Below are 19737 nucleotides of genomic sequence, written 5' to 3' on the forward strand. Positions count from 1 at the left end.
ATGACAAATGCATCTCAGGTTTCTGTTTATTTGTTTTTAACTAGCACTTCAGCTTTGAACAACATGCTTTAGCCAGAGGTTTTAAGACCTGAATGACTGCATTTTCAACATAGGAAGACTGAAGAACCCCTCCTGTGAGGAAAGGCTGAGAGAGCTGGGACTCTTCAGGTCAGCTCAGAGAAGGGGGGATCAGGGCTTGGGGATGCTCAGGGGGATCTCAACAATTTCTTCAATTACCTGAATGGAGGGTGCAAATAGGACAGAGCCAGGCTCTTCTCAGTGGTGTGCAGTACCGGGACAAGAGGCAGTGGGCACAAACCAGAATTCAAGAGGTTCCATCTGAACATCACAAAACACTTCTTTACTGTGTGGGTGATGGAGCACTGGCACAGGTTGCCCAGAGAGGTTGTTGAGTCTCTGTCCTTGGAGACATTCAAAAACCATCTGGACACAGTCCTGCGCAACCGGCTCTAGGTATCCCTACTTGAGCAGAGGGGTTGGACCAGATGACCTCCAGAGGTCTCTTCCAACATCAATATGAGATGTGTGACTCTGTGAAAGCATACAAAAATAAATGCAGATGTATAAAAAACGTTTGCAGGCTTAAAAGTAGAAAAAGGCATATATCTGAATGTTAAAATATCAAAGACAGAAATTTAAAATTATCACAGCATGTTCATTCAGGAACAAGCCTATGATTTGGGATGCATGCTCACTGCAAGATTCAGTAATAATCCAAGTTTAACCATATAAAATTGTTCATTTCACAGCTGAAATTCTGCAGACAAGTAACTGCAATGCAATTTCCATACTGCTCTGTGTTAATCCTGGTAAAGTAGCTAGACACCACACATTTGCTCACTTCCTCTCTGCACAGTGAGATGGAGAAAAGAACTGGAAAGGTAAATGTGAGAAAAACTGTGGATAAAGACAGTTTGATAGATAAAGCAAAAGCTGTGCATGCAAGCAAAGCAAAATAAAAGTCATTTACTATTTCCCATCAGCAGATGTTCATCCGTGTAAATAGTCTTCATCACATGTAATGGTTACTTGGGAAGAGCAACACCACAACTCCAAACATCCCTTCTTTCTCCTCACAATTTTTATTGCTGAGCACGATGTCATATGGCATGAAATAACCCTTTGGTCAGTTGGAGTCAGCTGTCCTGGCTCTCCCCTCCCAACTTCTTGCAGACACCCAGCCTCTTTGCTGATGGAGGAGGAGAAGCAAGAGAGAAGACCTTGACTTTGTGCAAGGACTGCACAAAAGAAAATCAGAAGCAGAATTGCTTTCTAGGGTCTGCATTTCTCACTTCTGGTGCTGAGGACAATTGTTGGGATCCTACGTGCACCAACAGGTGTTAATCACTCTCAGCATCTTCACCAGTAGTCTCTGCCTACCGGCCTGGGAGCTCCAGTTAAGCTCAAGTCTGAGCTTTAGTTCCTTGCCTAAAGTACATTGTCGATTTAACTACCTCCAGTCCCATATCCTGGCACGACACCAGTCCTGTCCTATCTCCTCAGAGTTATGGTGCAGCTTTATCACTAGCCCATCCTCTTTGTAACTGGATCTGCTAGATGGATCCTGTCAGTGGACCCAGTGCCCCGTGCTGCCCCGTGCCACCCACCGTGCTCAATGCTGCACCATGGTGCCCTGTTCAGTGAGGGCAGGGCGCAGGCTGTGCAGTGATCACCCACAGCTCCTGGTGCATCCCTACTTGCAGAGCTGCTTTCTGGCAGCAACCTGACCTCATCCACAGCAACACATAAGCTGCATTTACTCAGGAGCGAGATCTGACATGAGTTCGTGCACGGGAGGGAGACACAGAACACATCTTCGGAAAATACCGTCTTGTGGGTCCTTTCCAGCTGGGGGTATTCTGTCAGATCACTCTTGCTCTTTTTTACTTAACACGAGGAGCTTTTTTCCCTGCACACATAAATGTAGCCCAGCAATTAACTCTGTCACCCTTGCATTCTCCTCTTAAAACACGGATTTTTAAAACCCTCACTACAGCTGAGTAAAGCTTTACTCAGACTCCTGTTTCAGGACAGCTGCTCTCTACCCCTGTAGTTAAGGGAATGGCACGAACAGAAGATTGGAAATCAGACCCTGCTCTTCGATGAGTTTTCCTTAGGACAGCCAGTGACAGATTACCGGGGGTAAATAAATAGATAAATAAAGTCTGCCAGAATGTGTTCCCAGCAACTAACCCTCCCTCATCTAGGGAGAGCGCCCCGGGTACACCGCATTTCACCGGGGACCTGAGGCACCCCCCACAGGGGCCGGTCGATCCGAACCCCAATTACTCGACGCAGCGACCCCCAATTAATTAAGGCAGCAGCGGGGCGGGGCAGGGGGCTGAGGGGGTTTCGCCCCGCCCCAAAAGCCGCCCCCTGGCGGCCACCGCCCCGCGGCCGCCCCGCCCCTCGCCCTTTGACTCCCCGCTGTCCCCGCGCTTCCTGTTCCCAACCACGTGGGCGCGCCGGGCTCCGCGGGCACCCGCACCCGCACCGGCACCGGCACCGGCACCGGCTGGGCTCGGCATGGCGGGCGGCTCCTCCTCCTCCTCCTCCTCCTCCTCGCAGTGCCTCAGCTACGCGGGCTGCAACTTCCTGCGGCAGCGCCTGGTGCTCGCCACGCTCAGCGGGCGGCCGCTGAAGATCCGCAAGATCCGCGCCCGGGAGGAGGACCCCGGGCTCCGCGGTGAGCCCCGGGACAGGGCGCGGGGGGATTGGGGGACGGGGGGGGTGGTCCCGGCTTCCCCCGGAGCGCCCCGGGGGGGTGAAAGCCGGGGGTGCCCGGGACACGTCGGGGGGTGCCGAGGGTGGGGGTGAGGCTGCGTGGCCGCAGGGTGCTGGGCTTCGGGGGGTGTGCCCGAGGGCGGCGGGGACAGGGAAGGGCAGGGAAAGGGATGGGAAGGGCAGGGAAAGGGATGGGAAGGGCAGGGAAAGGGATGGGAAGGGCAGGGAAAGGGATGGGAAGGGCAGGGCAGGCGCTTGGCTGCAGCCACGTGCATCTCTCCGAGGGAAGCCTTGCTCGGGGACCTGCGCTCCGACCCCCGTCGCCCCCACGCTGGATGCCCCGGGCGGTGCCGTGGGCAGCGAGGTAGAGGCACTGCCGAGGTGTGTGTTGGTTTAAGAAGCTGCGTGTGGGCTTTGCTCGCCGGTTTGTGTGAGTGCTGAGAGCGTGTGGAGCTGTGTCTATGGGTGGAGGGGGCCAGCCAGACGGCGGGTGCAGTGCTTGCACTGAGCGGGGCATCACCAACAGGTAACACCCGATGCAAGCTCGCAGGGTGGCAGCAGCAGGAGGGCTGGCTGTCGCCTCTCGGTCCATTTTGGGGTAAGGTGGGAGGTTCAGAACAGGTGAGAGCGGCACTGATGCAGCTCTGCCTCCTGAGCAGGCTTCGGTTCACACCTAAAGTCCCCTAAAGCTGTCAAAGTGTTCATATGTGCTTGACTTAATGTATACTAAGAGTCAAAGTATTTATTACTACCACAAAAAGTTTGGTGCTGAAGTTTGTGGCTTTTGCCAAATTTGTAGGAGGTGCTTTTCCAAGCATGGACTGAATCATGTAAGGTATGGCCATAACAGAAAAAGAACAGCAAACCCTAATCTATATTGGTAATTTAATATGTGCTTCTCTCAGCTTTTCATGACCAGAGTATTTGTGGTGAAAGCTTTTCCATGAGTTTGCATTCCAAGAGGGAAACATGTTCACAAGGATGGGTTTTTGCACTGGAAAAGGTCCCACTGCTGCCATACAAACTTTGTGTTTAGAAATTATCACGACAGAAAGCAGAACGAGTGTTGTGTGACTGGTGCATCAACAGTATTAGGCAAATATTAACAAGCTGTAATGTCTGCAAGTTGCTCTTTTGTTTAAATGTTCATTGCATCCTAAAAGCTTATATGGAAAGAAAAATCAGAGTATTGTCTAAGAAGTGAGATAGAACTTCCTTAGTGATAAAACTAAAACTTTCTGACCGTTACGCAGGTGCATTTGGTCTTAAAACTAACTGATTTTTGAACTCTGCATAAATTTGTTGTCTTTTGTGCCAAGTCTATACCAACCTGGGATCCCTAAGAATCAGAGTATTGCTGTTTTTTTGTTTTTTTTTTTTTTATATATGTGCTTCTTCTTTCCCACATCTGTGAGCAGGATTCCACACTGTTGTGGTTCCGCTCGAGCGGGCAGCCGAGCTCCACCACGGCTGCTGTCTCACTCCCCCACCTCAAAGAGGAATGGGGAGAAAATACGATGAAAAGGGCTCAAAGTTTGAGATAAGGACAAGCAGATCACGCAATAATTATTGTAACGGGCAAAACAGACCCGGCATAGGGAGATAGTAAGATTTATTGCTTATTACTAACAAGCTAGAGAAGTGAGAAACAAAGGAAAGAAACCAAAAGCGCCTTCCCCCCCCCTCGCCCCATCTACCCTCTTCCACCTCCTCCCCCCGAGCGGCGCAGGGGAACGGGGAATGGGGGTTATGGTCAGTCTACAGCGCTCCTTCTCGGTCACTCTTGTCCCCTGTGCTGTGGGGTCCCACCCACGGGATGCAGTCCTTGATGAACTGATCCGGCGTGGGCTTCCCACAGGCAGCAGCTCTTCCAGAACTGCTCCAGAGATGGGTCCGTACCATGGGGTCCATCTCTCAGGAGAAAACTGCTCCAACCTGGCTCCCCCACAGGCAGCAGCTCCTGCCAGGTCACCTGCTCCTGCGTGGTCTCCTCTCCACAGGCTGCAGCGTGGAACCCTGCTCCACCGTGGTACTCCATGGGCTGCAGGGGGACATCCTGCTTCACCATGGTCCTCACCACAGGCCGCAGGGGACTTCTGCTCCGGTGCCTGGAGCACCTCTCCCCCTCCTTCTGCACTGACCTTGGCGCCTGCAAGGCACCTCACTCCTCTCACTCTCCCAGCTGCTGTATCGCACAGCATTTTTTTTTTTCCCTGTCTTAAATATGCTCTCACAGAGGCACAAAACAACATTGTTTATTGGCTCAGCTCTGGAAAACAATGGGGCCCTTACCAAACATGGGGCAGCTTCTAGATCCTTCTCACAGAAACCACCCCTACGGCCCCCTGCTACCAAAACCTTGCCACATAAACCCACGACACACACAAACAGGAGAAACCGTGTCATTAGCAGAGTAAGCTCCACTAGGGCACATGTTAAGACAAAGAGATGTGATGGGAAGACTTGCGTTTCTCTAGTCTTACTTATGTTGTTGATAATTTTGGAAATAAAAAACTCTGAGATCTGCAGATAGCCAATGGCGACTGCATTTGTGGAACAGCTGTGTGGCTGTAGCACTTCACAAATGAGCAACAGCTTTGTTAAGACTTTGCAGAGGGTAATGGGAAGTTGTGATTAGCTGGTGGTACTTAACTACGCAGGGTCCTGTTGGCTAGGACTTGTGCATGTATGCAAAACTGACTTTTTAGTGAGCAAAATGTGAATTGTCAAAGGCTTTATCCTGGGCTTGAGTGATCCTTTAGACCACTGTGATCAGACATACCAACTTCTGTCACTTGCTCTCCCCTTGCTGTGTGCAGGGGAGAGCTATGTGGATAATCCAGTAGTCACGTCTAAGTGCATCTGAGTTGATTTGAGACATCTGTAAGCGTTAAGAGTCAAATTAATGCCTCTGTTCTCATTTGAACTGCCTTTTCTGATGTGGTAAAATTAAACTACAAGTTGAAGAGTAAGAGTAGCCTTACCCCCTTCAAGGGGGAGTCATTACAGGGAAAATGTGTGTTGACCTTTCTTAATGTTTTCAGGAGTAAATTTTAAGTAACTTTAAAATACTTTCTTTGTTCTTCTCCTCAGACTTTGAAGCAAGTTTTATTCGCCTCATTGACAAAGTGACCAATGGCTCTAGGATTGAGATAAACCAAACAGGTGAGACCTTTTTTTCTCTTCTTCCTCTGTTCGAGTCTTCCAGGCTTTATCACTTGCTTCACTGAATTAAAAGCTACAGCTTGGCAGATAAGTGTTTAGATAGCATTGACTGAGTAGATTAGTAATAACCAAGGAGAGAAGCTTTATACTAATAGGTTGCACACAAGAAGATCAGTGCTCCACCACAGTGCAGTGCAATAAGGAAACTGTATTGCTCAAGTTGAAGGCTGATATTTGTTTGGTATGCAGGATCTCCTAGTGGTAGAAGGTCTCTGAACCAGGGTGGGGTTTCGTGCAAGGCAAAGTTCTTACTTGCCCAGCCATGCTCAGAGAGGAGTTGGTTTGAGTGAGAAGTATCCTATGTAGAAATCTCAGCTGGTTCTCGTCTTCTCTGTGTTGCAGGGGATTTTAAGGTTTGCTGGTCAGTAAAGCAGATGGCATACCTCTAGATATGCTGAGACAGCAATGTCTCAAGTCTGTTGAAGATTTAGTTTCTGTGGAGGATGCTAGTTGCTTGTTTCAGCATTTTGGTTGTTGTTGAGAGGTTCTTGATACGGGGGGAGGAAGGGAAAGGAGGAGAAATGATGTGCAAGATAAATGGACAGTCATCTGCCTCGACCAGTTTATTAAACATTGATGCAGAAGCGGTGTGGTGGAAGTGCTGCCCATCTTTTATAAAGTCTGCTGTCCCCAGTGTGCTGGTTCACATTGTCGCAAAGTGCTGCAGTAATGGGTAGTGTGCTGACAGGGCTCTAATTTGATTCCCCTTTGGCCTCCTCCCCAGGTACTACCTTGTATTATCAGCCTGGTCTTCTGTACGGAGGTTCATTGGAACATGACTGCAGCCCCAGTCGCAGTATTGGCTACTACCTGGAAAGTTTGCTCTGTTTGGCACCTTTCATGAAACATCCATTGAAGATTGTCCTGAGGGGAGTAACAAATGATCAAGTAGATCCTTCAGTAAGTAATAAAATTTAAGTACCAGAGAAACATTTTTTTTTTTTTTTCTTCTAAATGAAGTTTAGGAAGAAATCTCTAAAATAAATGTACGCTGTGTTTCTGTCATCTTTCACATCAAGAAGTACTTGGTATTACTGCATCTGTCAGCAAGCTTTCTGAATCAAACATCTACTGAACTGTTCCCTTTGATCTTTCCAAATTGCATTTGGTAATCTACCTTTGGAGTTTTGCTTCTGTACTGCTGTTATCTCATCTGGAAACCGTAAGTGTGATGTGAGGACCTTCCACTGGTTTACTTCTCCCGCTCTCTTAGGAGTTAGATGGGTTATTTCTCCCACCCACTCACTTTACTGTAAGAAGAAAAAGAAATTGTCCATGAAATTTGAGTGTGACAGAGAAGGAATCTTCTTCTCCTGATAGATGCTGGATAAAGTTGTAATTATGCTGCTGTGAAGCCTTCTTTCTGTTAAATTCAAGTGGCAAGAACAAATGAAAGTAGCAAAAATACTGTATGTAATTGATTTTTCAGAAAGAAGCTAAATGGCATAAGTAGATCAAATAACTATGGGGTGTTTTGCCTTGATTCCTGTTACTGATGATTTACAGTCCTTTGTTTAAATAGTCTTGTTACAAAAATTATCTATGGGGATCATAGGATTAAAACACTGAGGTAATGGTTATGGGTTATGTTGGTTGATTTTTTGTAACAGCTTTTAGAGAACAGCACACTTTTTTTTTTTTTTTTTTTTACCTTTCAAATGCCAGCTAGAGCCTATTTTCCTCTGAATAGATGAGGGGAACACTATAATCAGAAAACTTAACAGTATTTGTAATCATTTTAAACTGTTTAAATATAATTGCAGATATTAGACAAGCCTCTGAGTCCTGCTATTATTTAGGGCTTTTCAACTGCATTTATCTTGTCACTTTAAAAACTGTGTTCTCTCACCTGTGGCTCTATGAAACACCCACATGAGCCAAAGGATAATTGAAGTGCTGTTTAAAAAATAAATCAAAAACAAAATAAAAGGGGAGCACGCTCTCTAATCTTTCAGCCACCATTGTTAAAAATGTCGTAGAAATGGTAAGCAGTAAGAATCAAAGAAGTCTTTTTTGGCTGACTGCATCTTTTTCACCACAAGGGAGACTTTTTTTTTTCCTTGAAGAATTTAGAGAGGAATACCAGTCCAATCTGAATGTTGTTTTCAAGTATGTTTGGACACTTACCTAAGCAGCTGAATCTTGATGTGGGAATTTAACTCTTCAGGCACCAGACACGTGGGCCAACAGAGATTAGCTGATCTTAATTGAAAAAGGTGTGAGAATCAGAGCCAGTTTGTGCTTGAAGGGGGCATGCACCTGCTAAAGCTCAGACACGGAGTGGTGTTGCCATACAGCAGATGAATTGCAGTACCTCAAAGTGTGTCTGCTGTTCAGCCTGCAGCAGGTGTAAGTAAAATGCAGGGTTGCATGCTAATGCCCTGCATCTTATGCTCATTGTGCTGTAGAAGCATAGCTGTGGTTATTGGGGCTCAGCTAATGTAAGCAGAAGATGGCTAGCAGCTGGGTGAATATTTTTTATGCATGCCCCAAAAGAGGTGCTCAGATTTGTCTATCCATCTACACACTTTGAATATCCAAGGGGGAAGAAAGAAAGGAAAGCCACTGTAAATACTTGTGGGTAGTTTAAAATATTCAGGGAGTTTTGCCTGGCACTCTTCACGTAAAAACCTCTCCATCTCAAGTTAGTAGCTACAATAAGCAAAGTACCTGCTTATATGTGTTGCAAGTCGTTTTTTGTTTGTTTTTTTTTTCTCTAAGTTTAGCTTAGAGGCATATAATATTTTTAAACACTTACCTTTATTTTGGGGCCAGGTGAACTCTGCAGGAGATATCCTTGCATGAGTGGAAGCACCCCTAAGCTAAGTATCAGGAACACAGAGGCAGCCATAGAAGTGGAATGTCTCCCTCATGGCAGCAGTGAGCAAGTAGGCTGACCCAGTGGGCATTCTGAAACCTGTCAGCACTGAGCTTGCAGCTTTTACATCTGCAAAGACAGCCTCAAATGTCTGCTGGATACAATTGCTGTGCTGTGAGCTTGAGCTTGCTTTTTGCCAGGCACCCTCTGGTTGGGAGGACAGACAGAGATCACAGTAGATCTCCTGCTGCAGGGAGCAGAAGTGGACCAGGCAAGAGTGGCTGTTTCTAAAGGATGGCTAGTGGAAAGAAAACCTTCAGCTGAGTTCAGTGAGGCATGGGTCAGGCAGAGTTCCTGGGGTATAAATTGACTATGTGTTTGTTTACATACACTAATAGCCCACCCGTGGGTTGCAATGAAAAGCTCTTTCACAGCTGGCACCATTAGGGATAACTGTACAAGCAGTAATTGGAGGGATACTGTGGCCTCTGAAATGCAGGGGAATGTGCACTTGTGCCAGTTTGGACAGTAGTGATGATATTGTGTTTGTGTTCTGCATCCTAAATGAGAGGAAAATAAAATAATGCTTTGCTTGCGTTTGTCAGGAAGAGGTCTCCACGTGGATTCAGAACACTAGCCTGAACCATTGATTGGAAGCCTCTGTTTGCATTATGCATTATGTCTTTCTGTGCAACCACTAGTGAGACCTGACCCTGAATAGCTTGTGGGACCAGTCGTGCATGGGACTGGCATGCAGAGGTGTCATAGTTTATAATTTCTCTTTACAAAGACATTTTCCCCTGCAATAGCATCTATTAAGTGCCTTTTTGAAGTGAATGGAGGTGCCGTGCAACTCATCACTGTCTTAGTTTCCTTTCTTTCTCTACATGTTTTATTAGGACAGATAATATAATGCTGTGATAACCTAGTTTTAGAATAACTGTTCTTAATGTTTGGGCTTGCAAGTGCTGAAGCATTTTACAGCTATGCCTTGGGATTTTCAGTCAAAGTTATTTTCATGATTGCATGAGACTAGCATATGAAGGTTTGGCTTGGGAGCAATAAATTTCAGTGTTAATCAAAATTCAGCGGTCGTCTCAAATTCCAGAAAAAAAAAAAGTTTTTCCAACAGACTTCAGTGTTCTCTTTTTTTAAGTTGCTGAACTCTGCTGCACGCATTAAGTCTAGGTCCCTATAACCAAATGCAGTGCTGTATGGTAGGGATAAATGCTGTTCTGTGCAGTGTTAATGGCTATGTAGACCAGCTATTGGCTACCTAGGAAAGGGACAAACATGTGCTGTTGGGTCTCTTTTCTGTGGTGGTGGTTGTTGTTTTTTCAGCTTTGCACTAGTTAAGGGATTCTGCAAACCAGTAATTTATTTTTTTTGCTGTTACGAGGACTTCTTTTAATCACTGTTGACTTTCTTAAAGGGTTGTATTTACACCAACAAGCAATGGGACTTGCAACTTGCAGCTTTCTGGCATTTGTGGTGCGGTATGCCCTCAGTTGTTTGAAGACTTTGCTATGGTAGAGTTAATGATGTGTTATCTGCTATGAATATGGAGTAACTTCCCTCCAAGGTGAACTGAGAAATGGTTTTATGGTTGAGTGATAGGCATGAGTCTAGAAAATAAGGGGTTTTGGTCTCAGTTCTGCTACTGTCTTCACTTCCAGTGAAGTACTTAACGTCTTCTGCATGAACTTGGACACATCTGTTGATCAGAACAGCCTTTTCCACTGCTTCAAATACTGCCAGTTACCTTTTCTGCTGAGGCTGCAAATTTGGAACAGAGACAGTCTCTTACTGTGTATCTATCTGGTACCTGGTAAGTATCATGCCTGGAACTTGTCTGAGGACTGAAAACTACAGCAAGTCTTGAAACTCTTGGAAACAGACAAACCAGGCTCAAAATTGATCCAGCTTCCTAATGTTGCTGTAATAGGCCTTCTACAGAGGTAGAATTAAGTCCCTAGGATCACAAAAGTGGATATGGAGGAGGGGAAGGGGTTTCCTATCCCATGTGGTGAAGCTTTTACTTTTTCACTGGCATGTGCTTTTTCAGAACAAACAAAAAAAGGGGGGATAAATAGTGTGTAATGTTAGGCAAACCAGACAAGCACATTGAAATTTCAGCAGTTCTGACAGTGGTATTCCTGTGTGTCCATGTATGTGCATATGCATGTTAGTGAAGAGTTTTGTTCTAAAAGTCAAATGTGTGATTAATGAATAATACTGAGGGGCTGGATTAAGGTAGTAAGGGGCTGTAACTTATATTTCTTATATAAATAAATTCTTGACTTTTTTTTTTTTATGAAGACATTAAAATATTGATACTTCTTACTGTTAAAAGCAACCCCAAATCCCTGTCTGTGAAGTATATTGGATAGCAGAATTTGAAAAATGAGAACCGTAGCATACGCTTGTAGCAACTCAGCACTAACAGGTTGTTTCTAGGTATGTGCTAGTACTTTGTCAGTGGCTTATACTGTCTGCAAAGCAGAGAGAATGAAATTCAAGGATCATTGATTCTGGTTGAAACTGTGGAAAGGAGGGTGGGTTTTTTTTCTGACTACTCAAAGTGCCATCTACCGTCTGCCTGTTTTCTTCTCCACCTGGACTCTAGTTCCCTTTGGTCATGCTGTACTGGTCCTATCTCTCCCAAGCTGTTTGTTTTGTGTAATTCCTTGTGCTGTTGCACTGCTAAATCATTTTTGTCACCTTCAGCAATGCTACTGAAGTTTCAGCAGAAGGAAGAAGACAACAAAGGACAGTTGTTGTCTTAGTTAACAAACAGGAGTACCAGTGGCAAGGAAAATCCTGCTGAGACCTAGATCTGGTGAGCACCTGGCTCACAGGGAGTATGTGGATGACTTGTCACCCACTTCAGATTCTCCTTTGTCAACTAGAATTACTTTGTTTCCCAGAAGCAGACGGAGAGAAGCTCTTGACAAAAGGATGAAGTCTCTCCTGGCAAACAAAAGGCTTCCTCCAAAATATGAAGGTTCTTGCTGTCATCACAGATCTAGCTGTAGGAATTCTTTAACAATGTCATAAAAATATCATTTTTTTGTAACTGTTCATCAACAACTGGTAACTGCTCAGAGAAACAAATGAGCAGTTCTAGCGGAAACCTAATAAAAATCAGGCTGAGGAAGAAATCCAGAATAGGAAATTCCATCTCCATAGTTTGCTGTGGCAAATTTAGTGAGTAGTAAGATCTCGTGCCAGTTTGAGTAGCTGATATCTATGCTGCATTCCTGTGTCTGCCCTTAGAATACCTAGCACAGAAAAGCCTCATCCTTGTTAGGAACCTCATAATTCAATGATTTTTAAATTACTGACTTACATAACTTCCAATAAGGAGTCTGCTTTTTAAATTTTTTATTTTGTAGGTTGATAACCTTAAGGCCACAGCTTTACCCCTACTGAAAAAGTTTGGAATTGATGGTGAAGGTCTGGAAATCAAGGTAAAAAAATATTTCTTTCTTTGCCAGCACAGGTTGAAATGATGCTTCGAACAGCTTCATGGAACCGTATGCTTTTGGGCAGCGTAACCGTATACAGAGAAGGACAGCGCTTGCTGCTCTTTCTCTAGCAGATATCTGATCACATCACACATTAAATTGTCTCCTTCTTGATACATGTTAAATAGCATGGTAGCCACACAGTGAGTACAGGTCAGTAGTAGAAGACATGCGAAGGCTATGAGTAGAGAACATGTCAAATATGAGTGACCTTCTTTGTTTCCTAGAGATTCTTGCAAATTAAGAAGCCTTTTTGCTTTCTTGTTTCTCATCACTTAAAGTAATTTTTTTTCATTCCACCTGTTTTTGTCCCATGCTTAGAGCTAGTGAGAAATAATCAAGTCTTTTTTACCAGCAGAGGAGCTGGATCCATATTTGGTTGATTATTGTTTGCTTCCAGTTTAGGAAATAACAGTAAATACTCTTTCCTATAAAGAGTACACTTTTCACAGGCTTGATAAATTTGAGTGAGTAATAGGTTTTTAGGATCAAGAGAGGAAATTATAGTCTTTCAAAATTAAGAACGCTCATTTAAAATGTATGAAGGCCCTGCTTGCGCTAACAGTCTTTACACGCTCTACTGTGTCCTCCCAGTTCCTCCCCTAACCCTGCCAGTGGTACAGAACCCCACGGTAATGTTGCTGGCACCATCAGGCCATGCCCCAGCAAAGCTACAGCGGTGCTGGTCTTCAGTTCCCCACAGCCCTCTCCATCCTCTCCCTTTAGGTGTTCCCAATGACCAGGGACAGGGCTAACCACTGGCTAGGGTGGTAGGATCAGTCTGGGATGGCCAGGCCTTTCTGTGGGAACAAGTTCATTTTGGTGTCACGTAAGCATGTCAAGCATCAGAGAAATGACACTTTCTTCAGCAGTGAGGTACAAATTTGCAATTAGAGACAAGTAGTACGCCAGTGTTGCCTCCCTAGTAAAGGCTGGGGGGTTTTGTTTGTTTGATTCTTAGTTCTTGGTGGTGTTTTCTAGTGTATGTTTTTCTTCCACTGAGAAGCCATGCCTACTGTACTTGAAATGAGAGAGGTGAGGAGCAAAAAAATAAATCTTTTATTGCTTATAGGTTTGGTGGAAAAAAAAATATTTCTGCTCTTAGGATGTCTTTTTCTTACCTGCACTCGCATAGTACTTGTAATGATAACAATTTATTTTATGTGAAATAAAAGCTATAATTTTTGAGCATGTATATACATTGTGTTCTTTACTAACCTGTTTTCTCCTCCATTATTATTTTTAGATCAACAGGAGAGGAATGCCTCCCAAAGGGGGTGGAGAGATACTGTTTGCTTGCCCAGTGAGAAAGGTCTTGCAGCCTATTCAGTTCACAGACCCAGGCAAAATCAAGCGCATCAGAGGAACTGCGTATCCTTCTCTTACCTTGTTTTTTTTTTAAAAAAAATTGCTTTTAAAGAAAAGTCTCCCAGCTTAGAAACCCCAGGAGCATCCCTGTGTCAGAGTACACATGCAGACAACACACAGTGACTTTCCACAGAATGAAAACAAAATTAGATTCCACCAGCATGTCTCAAAAACACTGTGTTCAGAACACTGTTCAAAAAGCAACAATGAACAAGTAAATAAATCTAAAACTGAACGGCACCTTTCACAACCTTTTCAATAGCAAAAAAAAAAAGTTAAATTACCTTCTATGATATACAAAGCAGCACTAAAATAGATATGTTTTGTCTGTGAATCCAGTAATAAACAATGTAGTTTTGTTATATGTCAGATACTTGGCATCTTGACTGTTAACGAGTCTAGCAGAATGTTGGATGGGCACCTAAATTTGAGTTCAGTTTACACTTCACTGCACGCATGTGAACTAAGCTTTCTGTTGTCTTACCAAAGGCAGTTTGTTAGCTCTTTGCCTGCTGAAGTGTCATGGAAGATAGAAGTGGGGAGGGATTTACTCCCTCATAAAGAAAAGGGCACAAAACTTACTTAATGTATTTTTGTTCTTCACTTTTTTTGCTTATTGCTTCTATACCATATGTCATGAACCTGCTGTCACCATAGGAAGAAAGCAAAAATCCCTCACAGCAGGGTATACTAAATATTGTAATTCAGGAGCTCCAGCTCTCTTGAGCATTGTCCAACTTGTAGTTTGATTTGCAATTATGAGAATCTCAGATGTGGTCTGGCTTTGATTCTTCAAAAGGAAAGCAGGAATGGGGGCAGGTTTCCTGCCAGAGGCACAGACTTGCAGCCTATTCCTCCTTTTACAGTATGCTGTCATAATTGTATGCAAGAATGGTACACTTTGACCTCTGTCATTAACTGCAGCATTTGGTTGAATGCAGTTTTACTGTGTGCATGGGCTGTTGAAAAAGAAAGGGGACAGCTCAGTGTGCTTGTTGGTTTTCATGGTCTTCAATGAAGAAAGTATTTCTTTTGCCCTGTTTATATCTTCAGTAAGTAGTTCTATTCTCTGTTTCTGTGTGATGGAGGGAGGAATGGTAGTGGCATTAGTGACATCTTTGTAACCTCACTTTAATACACAGTATGGTCCCAGGTGACTTACTGGAGTTGGTTGATGTATGTGAACTACAGGTTTCCGAACTTCCACTTTCCTATGACTTTTGGATTTTTTCTCAGGGATAAAGGCTTGCTTTTGGTAAGCTGGGTGAGGGACCCACTTATTTCAGTTTGGACTTTAAGTGGTCCTTCAAGCCAGTAGAAAACAAAACATTTAGACACATAAGTGTTTTTATCCCTTCAAGATGCAGCTGAACAATTCTGCTCCCTTACAGCTGGGGAGCTTGTGTTGCAGCAGTTTTTTATACTCACCCAAAATGATGAGTGCAGCAACTGAAGAAAGATTGGTTCTCTGATTATTATTTACTGATTTTGCCCTTAAGAACTTAACACTTCTGGTCTACCTCCTCCACAAGAGCATACTATAGAAACTTTCATAAAAGGAGGTTTTCTTCAGCCAGGTGGTAGGTTTGAGAGATGATCCCTGTGTTGCCATGTTACCTGGTTAAATGCAGAGCATGAGTCTGTACTAGATGGGATGGAATTGAGAGTAGAAATGTCTTACAAGTTTGAAAATATTTTGGGAATATCACTGAAATAGCACCTGAGCAAAAGGGCACAAAGCAGGTGCAGGAAGGTGGTAGTCTTGTCTTCCTCAGAACATTTATCTTTGAATGCTGAGTGACTGGATAACCAGTAAATTTAATATTTTCAGAGCACTGCAAAACAGTTGGAGAGGGCAAAGTTTTTTCCTTTAGCTTTTTTTTTTTTAATTTTGTCTTTGGTAAAAACATTTAATTTCAACTGTCCAATTTCTCCTCAGGGGAAATGGAAAGAAAGGATTTCTTGTTGCTAACTCAGAGAAACTTCACCCATCAATATCATTTCGTAAGACACAAACAGCATGCACGACTTCCTGCATCATAAGAACCTACAGGATGATAGAATAGCAATTTAAAATTATTGAAAGGCATCTTTAAGACAAATTTTTATGTAGTCATACATAATAGGTTGTTCTTGTGTGCATTTCAGCTAAGATATATCAATGAAAAGACTGTAGAAAGCACTAAGTTTATGTTATTTAAATACCAGCTGTGCTAGGAAAATGGAGTAACATTCATGGATGGATGCATAGGACAAAAACATGTTTTCTGGAATAATAAGTTGGGACCTCTTGACCACTTCTGTCTTTTTTTTTTCATGATCACAATTCCTTAGCTCAGAAATGTAGGTACTCTGTCAGAGTGTCACCACAGATGGCAAACAGAATGGTGGAATCTGCAAGGGGCATCCTGAATAAATTCCTCCCAGACATTTATATCTACACAGATCACATGAAGGGGGTCAGCTCTGGAAAGTGAGTATCCAACTATTCACAGGCAACAGAAATGCAGTTTGGCATTTGTTTGTCTGCTAGTATATTCTGATCTGTAATTTTTCTGAGCTTTAGACCATGATTTTCTATTCTGCTGACATGAAATATTCCTTACAGGAGAAAATGGAATGATTCACTGGTTAACTATTGTTTCACTCACAGAATCATCAAGGTTGGAAAAGACCTCCAATATCATCTGGTCCAACCATCGCCCTACTACCAATATCACTCACTAGGCCATGTATCCAAGTACCAGGTCCAACCTTTCCTTAAACACCCCCAGGGATAGTGACTCCACCATCTCCCTGGGCAACCTCTTCCAGTGCCTGACTACCCTTTATGAAGAAATGTCTCTTAATTTCTAACCTCAGCCTCTCCTGGTGCAACTTGAGCCCATTCCCTCTAGTCCTATCACTAGTTACCTGTGGGAAGAGGCTGACACCCAGCTCCCCACACCTTCCTTTCAGGCAGTTGTAGAGAGCAATAAGGTCTCCCCTGAGCCTCTTCTTCTCCAGACTAAAGAGCCCCAGTTCCCTCATCTGCTCCCTCTATGACTTGTGTTCCAGACTCTTCACCAGCTTCATAGCCTTTCTCTGGACAATGCCCAGGGCCTAGATGTCCTTGTAGTGAGCGGCCCAACACTGGACACAGTACTCGAGGTGTGGCCTCACCAGAGCCGAGTACAGGGTCATTGCCCGGGTCCTGCTGGCTACACTATTCCTGATCCAGGTGAGGATGCTGTGTGCCTTGGCCACCTGGGCACACTGCCAGCTCATGTTCAGGAGAGCATCAATCAGCACCCCCAGATCCTTTTCCTCTGCACAACTTTTGAGCTACTCTCCCCCTAGCCTGTAGCGCTGCATGGGGCTGTAGACAAAGCGTGGGACCTGGTACTTAGCTATGTTGAGTGTCATTCCATCGGCCAGGTCCCTCTGCAGAAGCCTTCCTACCCTCCAGCAGATCGACACTTCCCCTCAACTTGGTGTCATCTGCAAACTTACTGAGGGTGCACTTAATTCCCTCATCCAAATCATCAATAAAAAGATATTAAAGAGGATGGGCCCCAACACCAACCCCTGGGGAACACCACTGGTGACTGTTCGCCAGCTGGATTTCACTCCATTCACCACCACTCTCTGGGCCTGGCTGTCCAGCCAGTTTTTAACCCAGCAAAGAGTGTGCCTGTCCAAGCCATGGGCAGCCAGCTTCTCTGGAATGCTGTGGAAGACTGCATCAAAGGTCTTATTGAAGTCTTGGTAGGCTATGTCAACAGGCTTTCCATCATCCACCAGCCAGGTCACCAGGTCACAGAAAGAGATGAGATTGGTCAGGCAGGACTTGCTTTTCATGAACCCATGCTGACTGGGCCTGATCCCCCTGTTGTCCCACATATGGTGTGTGATTGCATTCAAGATGACCTGTGCCGTCACCTTTCCTGGCACTGAGGTCAGGCTGACAGGCCTCTAGTACCCCAGATCCTCCTTACAGTTCTTTTCATAGATGGGCGTCACATTAGCAAGTCTCCATTCAGCCGGGACATCTCTGGTTGACCATGACCACTGATGATGGAAAGTATCCCAGCAATCGCATCCACCAACTCCTTCAACACTCTTGAGTGGATCCCATCTGGCCCCATGGACTTGTGACAGTCCAGGTGGAACAGCAGGTCTCTAACTGTTTCCATCTGAACTGTGGGGATTTCTTCCGCTCCCCATCCCAGACTTCCAGGTCAGGAGGCTGAGTTCTCTAAGGATAAGTGGTCTGGCTAATAAAGAGATGCAAAAAAGGCATTAAGAACCTCAGCCTTTTCTTTATCCTCAGTAGTTATGTTCCCCCCATATCCAGTAAAGAATGGAGAGTCTCTTTGACCCTCCTTTTGCCATTAATATATTTATAAAAACGTTTTTTGTTATCCTTAACCATAGTGGCCAGGTTGAGCTCGTGTTGGGCTTTGGCATTCTGGATTTTTTCTCTTCATATCCTGGCAACTTCCTTGTGCTCTGCCTGAGTTGCCTGCCCCTTCTTCCACCAGACTTAAAACTCTTTTTCTCCCAGACACACAGCAAAAGCTCCCTGTTCAGCCAGGCCAGTCTTCTCTACTGCTAGCTCATCTTATGGCAGGTGGGGATAGACCACTCCTGTGCCTTTAAGATTTCCTTCTTGAAGAGCATCCAGCCTTCCTGGACGCCTCTGTCCTTCAGGACTGACTCCCAAGGGACCCTCCTGCCAGTGTCCTGAACAGTTCAAAGTCTGTCCTCCAGAAGTCCAGGGTGGCAGTGTTACTGACCACCCTCCTGATTTCACCAAGAATAGAGAACATGGTGGCCATGTTGTGGTCACTCTGCCCAAGAAAACTGTACCACCACATCTCCCACCAGTCCTTCTCTGTTCTTGAACAGCAGGTCTAGCAGGGCACCCCCTCTGGTAGGCTCACTGATTTTACTGATACTTGCTAGCTTTGTTGTCCTCCTGTCATTTTTCTTTGAGGTTGAAGATCTGAATAACTAATTTATTTGTCTTCTTTCTGTATGCTCAAATCCAAGCATGCACACTTTTTCACAGTTTCTTCTCCTTGAAGTATTACCCTAAAGATACTATTTTAGTTTCATAAATGTGCACATATAAAAATTACTGACTTTAAAGTATTTTTCCTCTTTTCTAATTCCCCATCATATTTAATATTCCAGGATAGTAGGTCTTGTGGCTCCAGATTGTTAACGGTAATCAAAATTTGGAAGCCTCTTTTTTGGGGAGGTATGAAGTTTTTGGGGTCTTTATGTGTTCTTTTGTTGTTAGGGGTTTTGTTTTGTTTTGTTGTTTTTTTTATATATATATACCTATAAAGTGGAAAATTCAAATTAATTAGGGTAGCAACGTTATTTTTTCTACTTGCACAATTGGCCAGTGCAGAGGAATACATAATAGTATGGGAAGAAAAAATGAATTTCCCTTTCCATCTTGCTGATGCGTGTCACTCTCTGCTGCTTCTGTGCTATCTCATTGAGCATGATTATAGTGACACTTCAGAAAAGCTTTTCTTATTACCTGGTTCCTGTTACTTGTGTGTATATGTGTTGGCAGGACAAGGAAGGAAAGTAAAACACGTCTCGTTTCCAATGCTAATTGCCAGGGATGAGTAAGAACAGTAGCCTATCTGTGCCCAAACCAAGCTCTGATTTCAGAATACAGAATCTTGAACTCTATATCCCTTGCACAGTGACAAAAGCTTCAGGAAATAGATCTGAGCATCTTCTTCCACCTGTAATGTTTTTCTGAACAAAAACTTCCTGGTTCTGTTTATAGAATTTACAGAAAAATGTTTGTGCAGATACTTCCTAATCCTGCCTGCATATGGATGAGGCACTAGATGATTTTATTTTTTCTTTAGGCAGTTTGCCACATGCTACTGAATGATAACAAAATCTGCTAGTAGGTATAATTACTAAAGAATATATGTCGAAGCTGTAGCCTCTAAGAAATAACATCTTTGACTGTGATTTTGTCTTGCTGTCTAGATCACTCTCAGTCTTTCAGAGTAAGGAAAGAAGAGAAACATCTTTAGC

General features: G+C 44.1%; 1 protein-coding gene across 2 annotated transcripts in view; it reads left to right on the plus strand.

Annotated features, from left to right (window-relative positions):
- Window positions 1-2452: 2452 nt before the first annotated feature.
- Window positions 2453-19737, plus strand: part of RCL1 (RNA terminal phosphate cyclase like 1) — a 31598-nt gene continuing 14313 nt past the window's right edge. For both annotated transcript variants that reach the window (XM_084504724.1, XM_084504723.1), the window contains exons 1-6: window positions 2453-2707; window positions 5839-5910; window positions 6695-6870; window positions 12184-12258; window positions 13562-13686; window positions 16031-16156. In XM_084504724.1, coding sequence (XP_084360850.1) covers window positions 2548-2707; window positions 5839-5910; window positions 6695-6870; window positions 12184-12258; window positions 13562-13686; window positions 16031-16156 — 734 coding nt within the window. In that variant the 5' untranslated portion in view covers window positions 2453-2547. The remainder of the gene's footprint in view (window positions 2708-5838; window positions 5911-6694; window positions 6871-12183; window positions 12259-13561; window positions 13687-16030; window positions 16157-19737) is intronic.

Source organism: Aythya ferina (genome assembly GCF_964211825.1).
Source record: "Aythya ferina genome assembly, chromosome: Z".
NCBI classification, from domain to species: domain Eukaryota; kingdom Metazoa; phylum Chordata; class Aves; order Anseriformes; family Anatidae; genus Aythya; species Aythya ferina.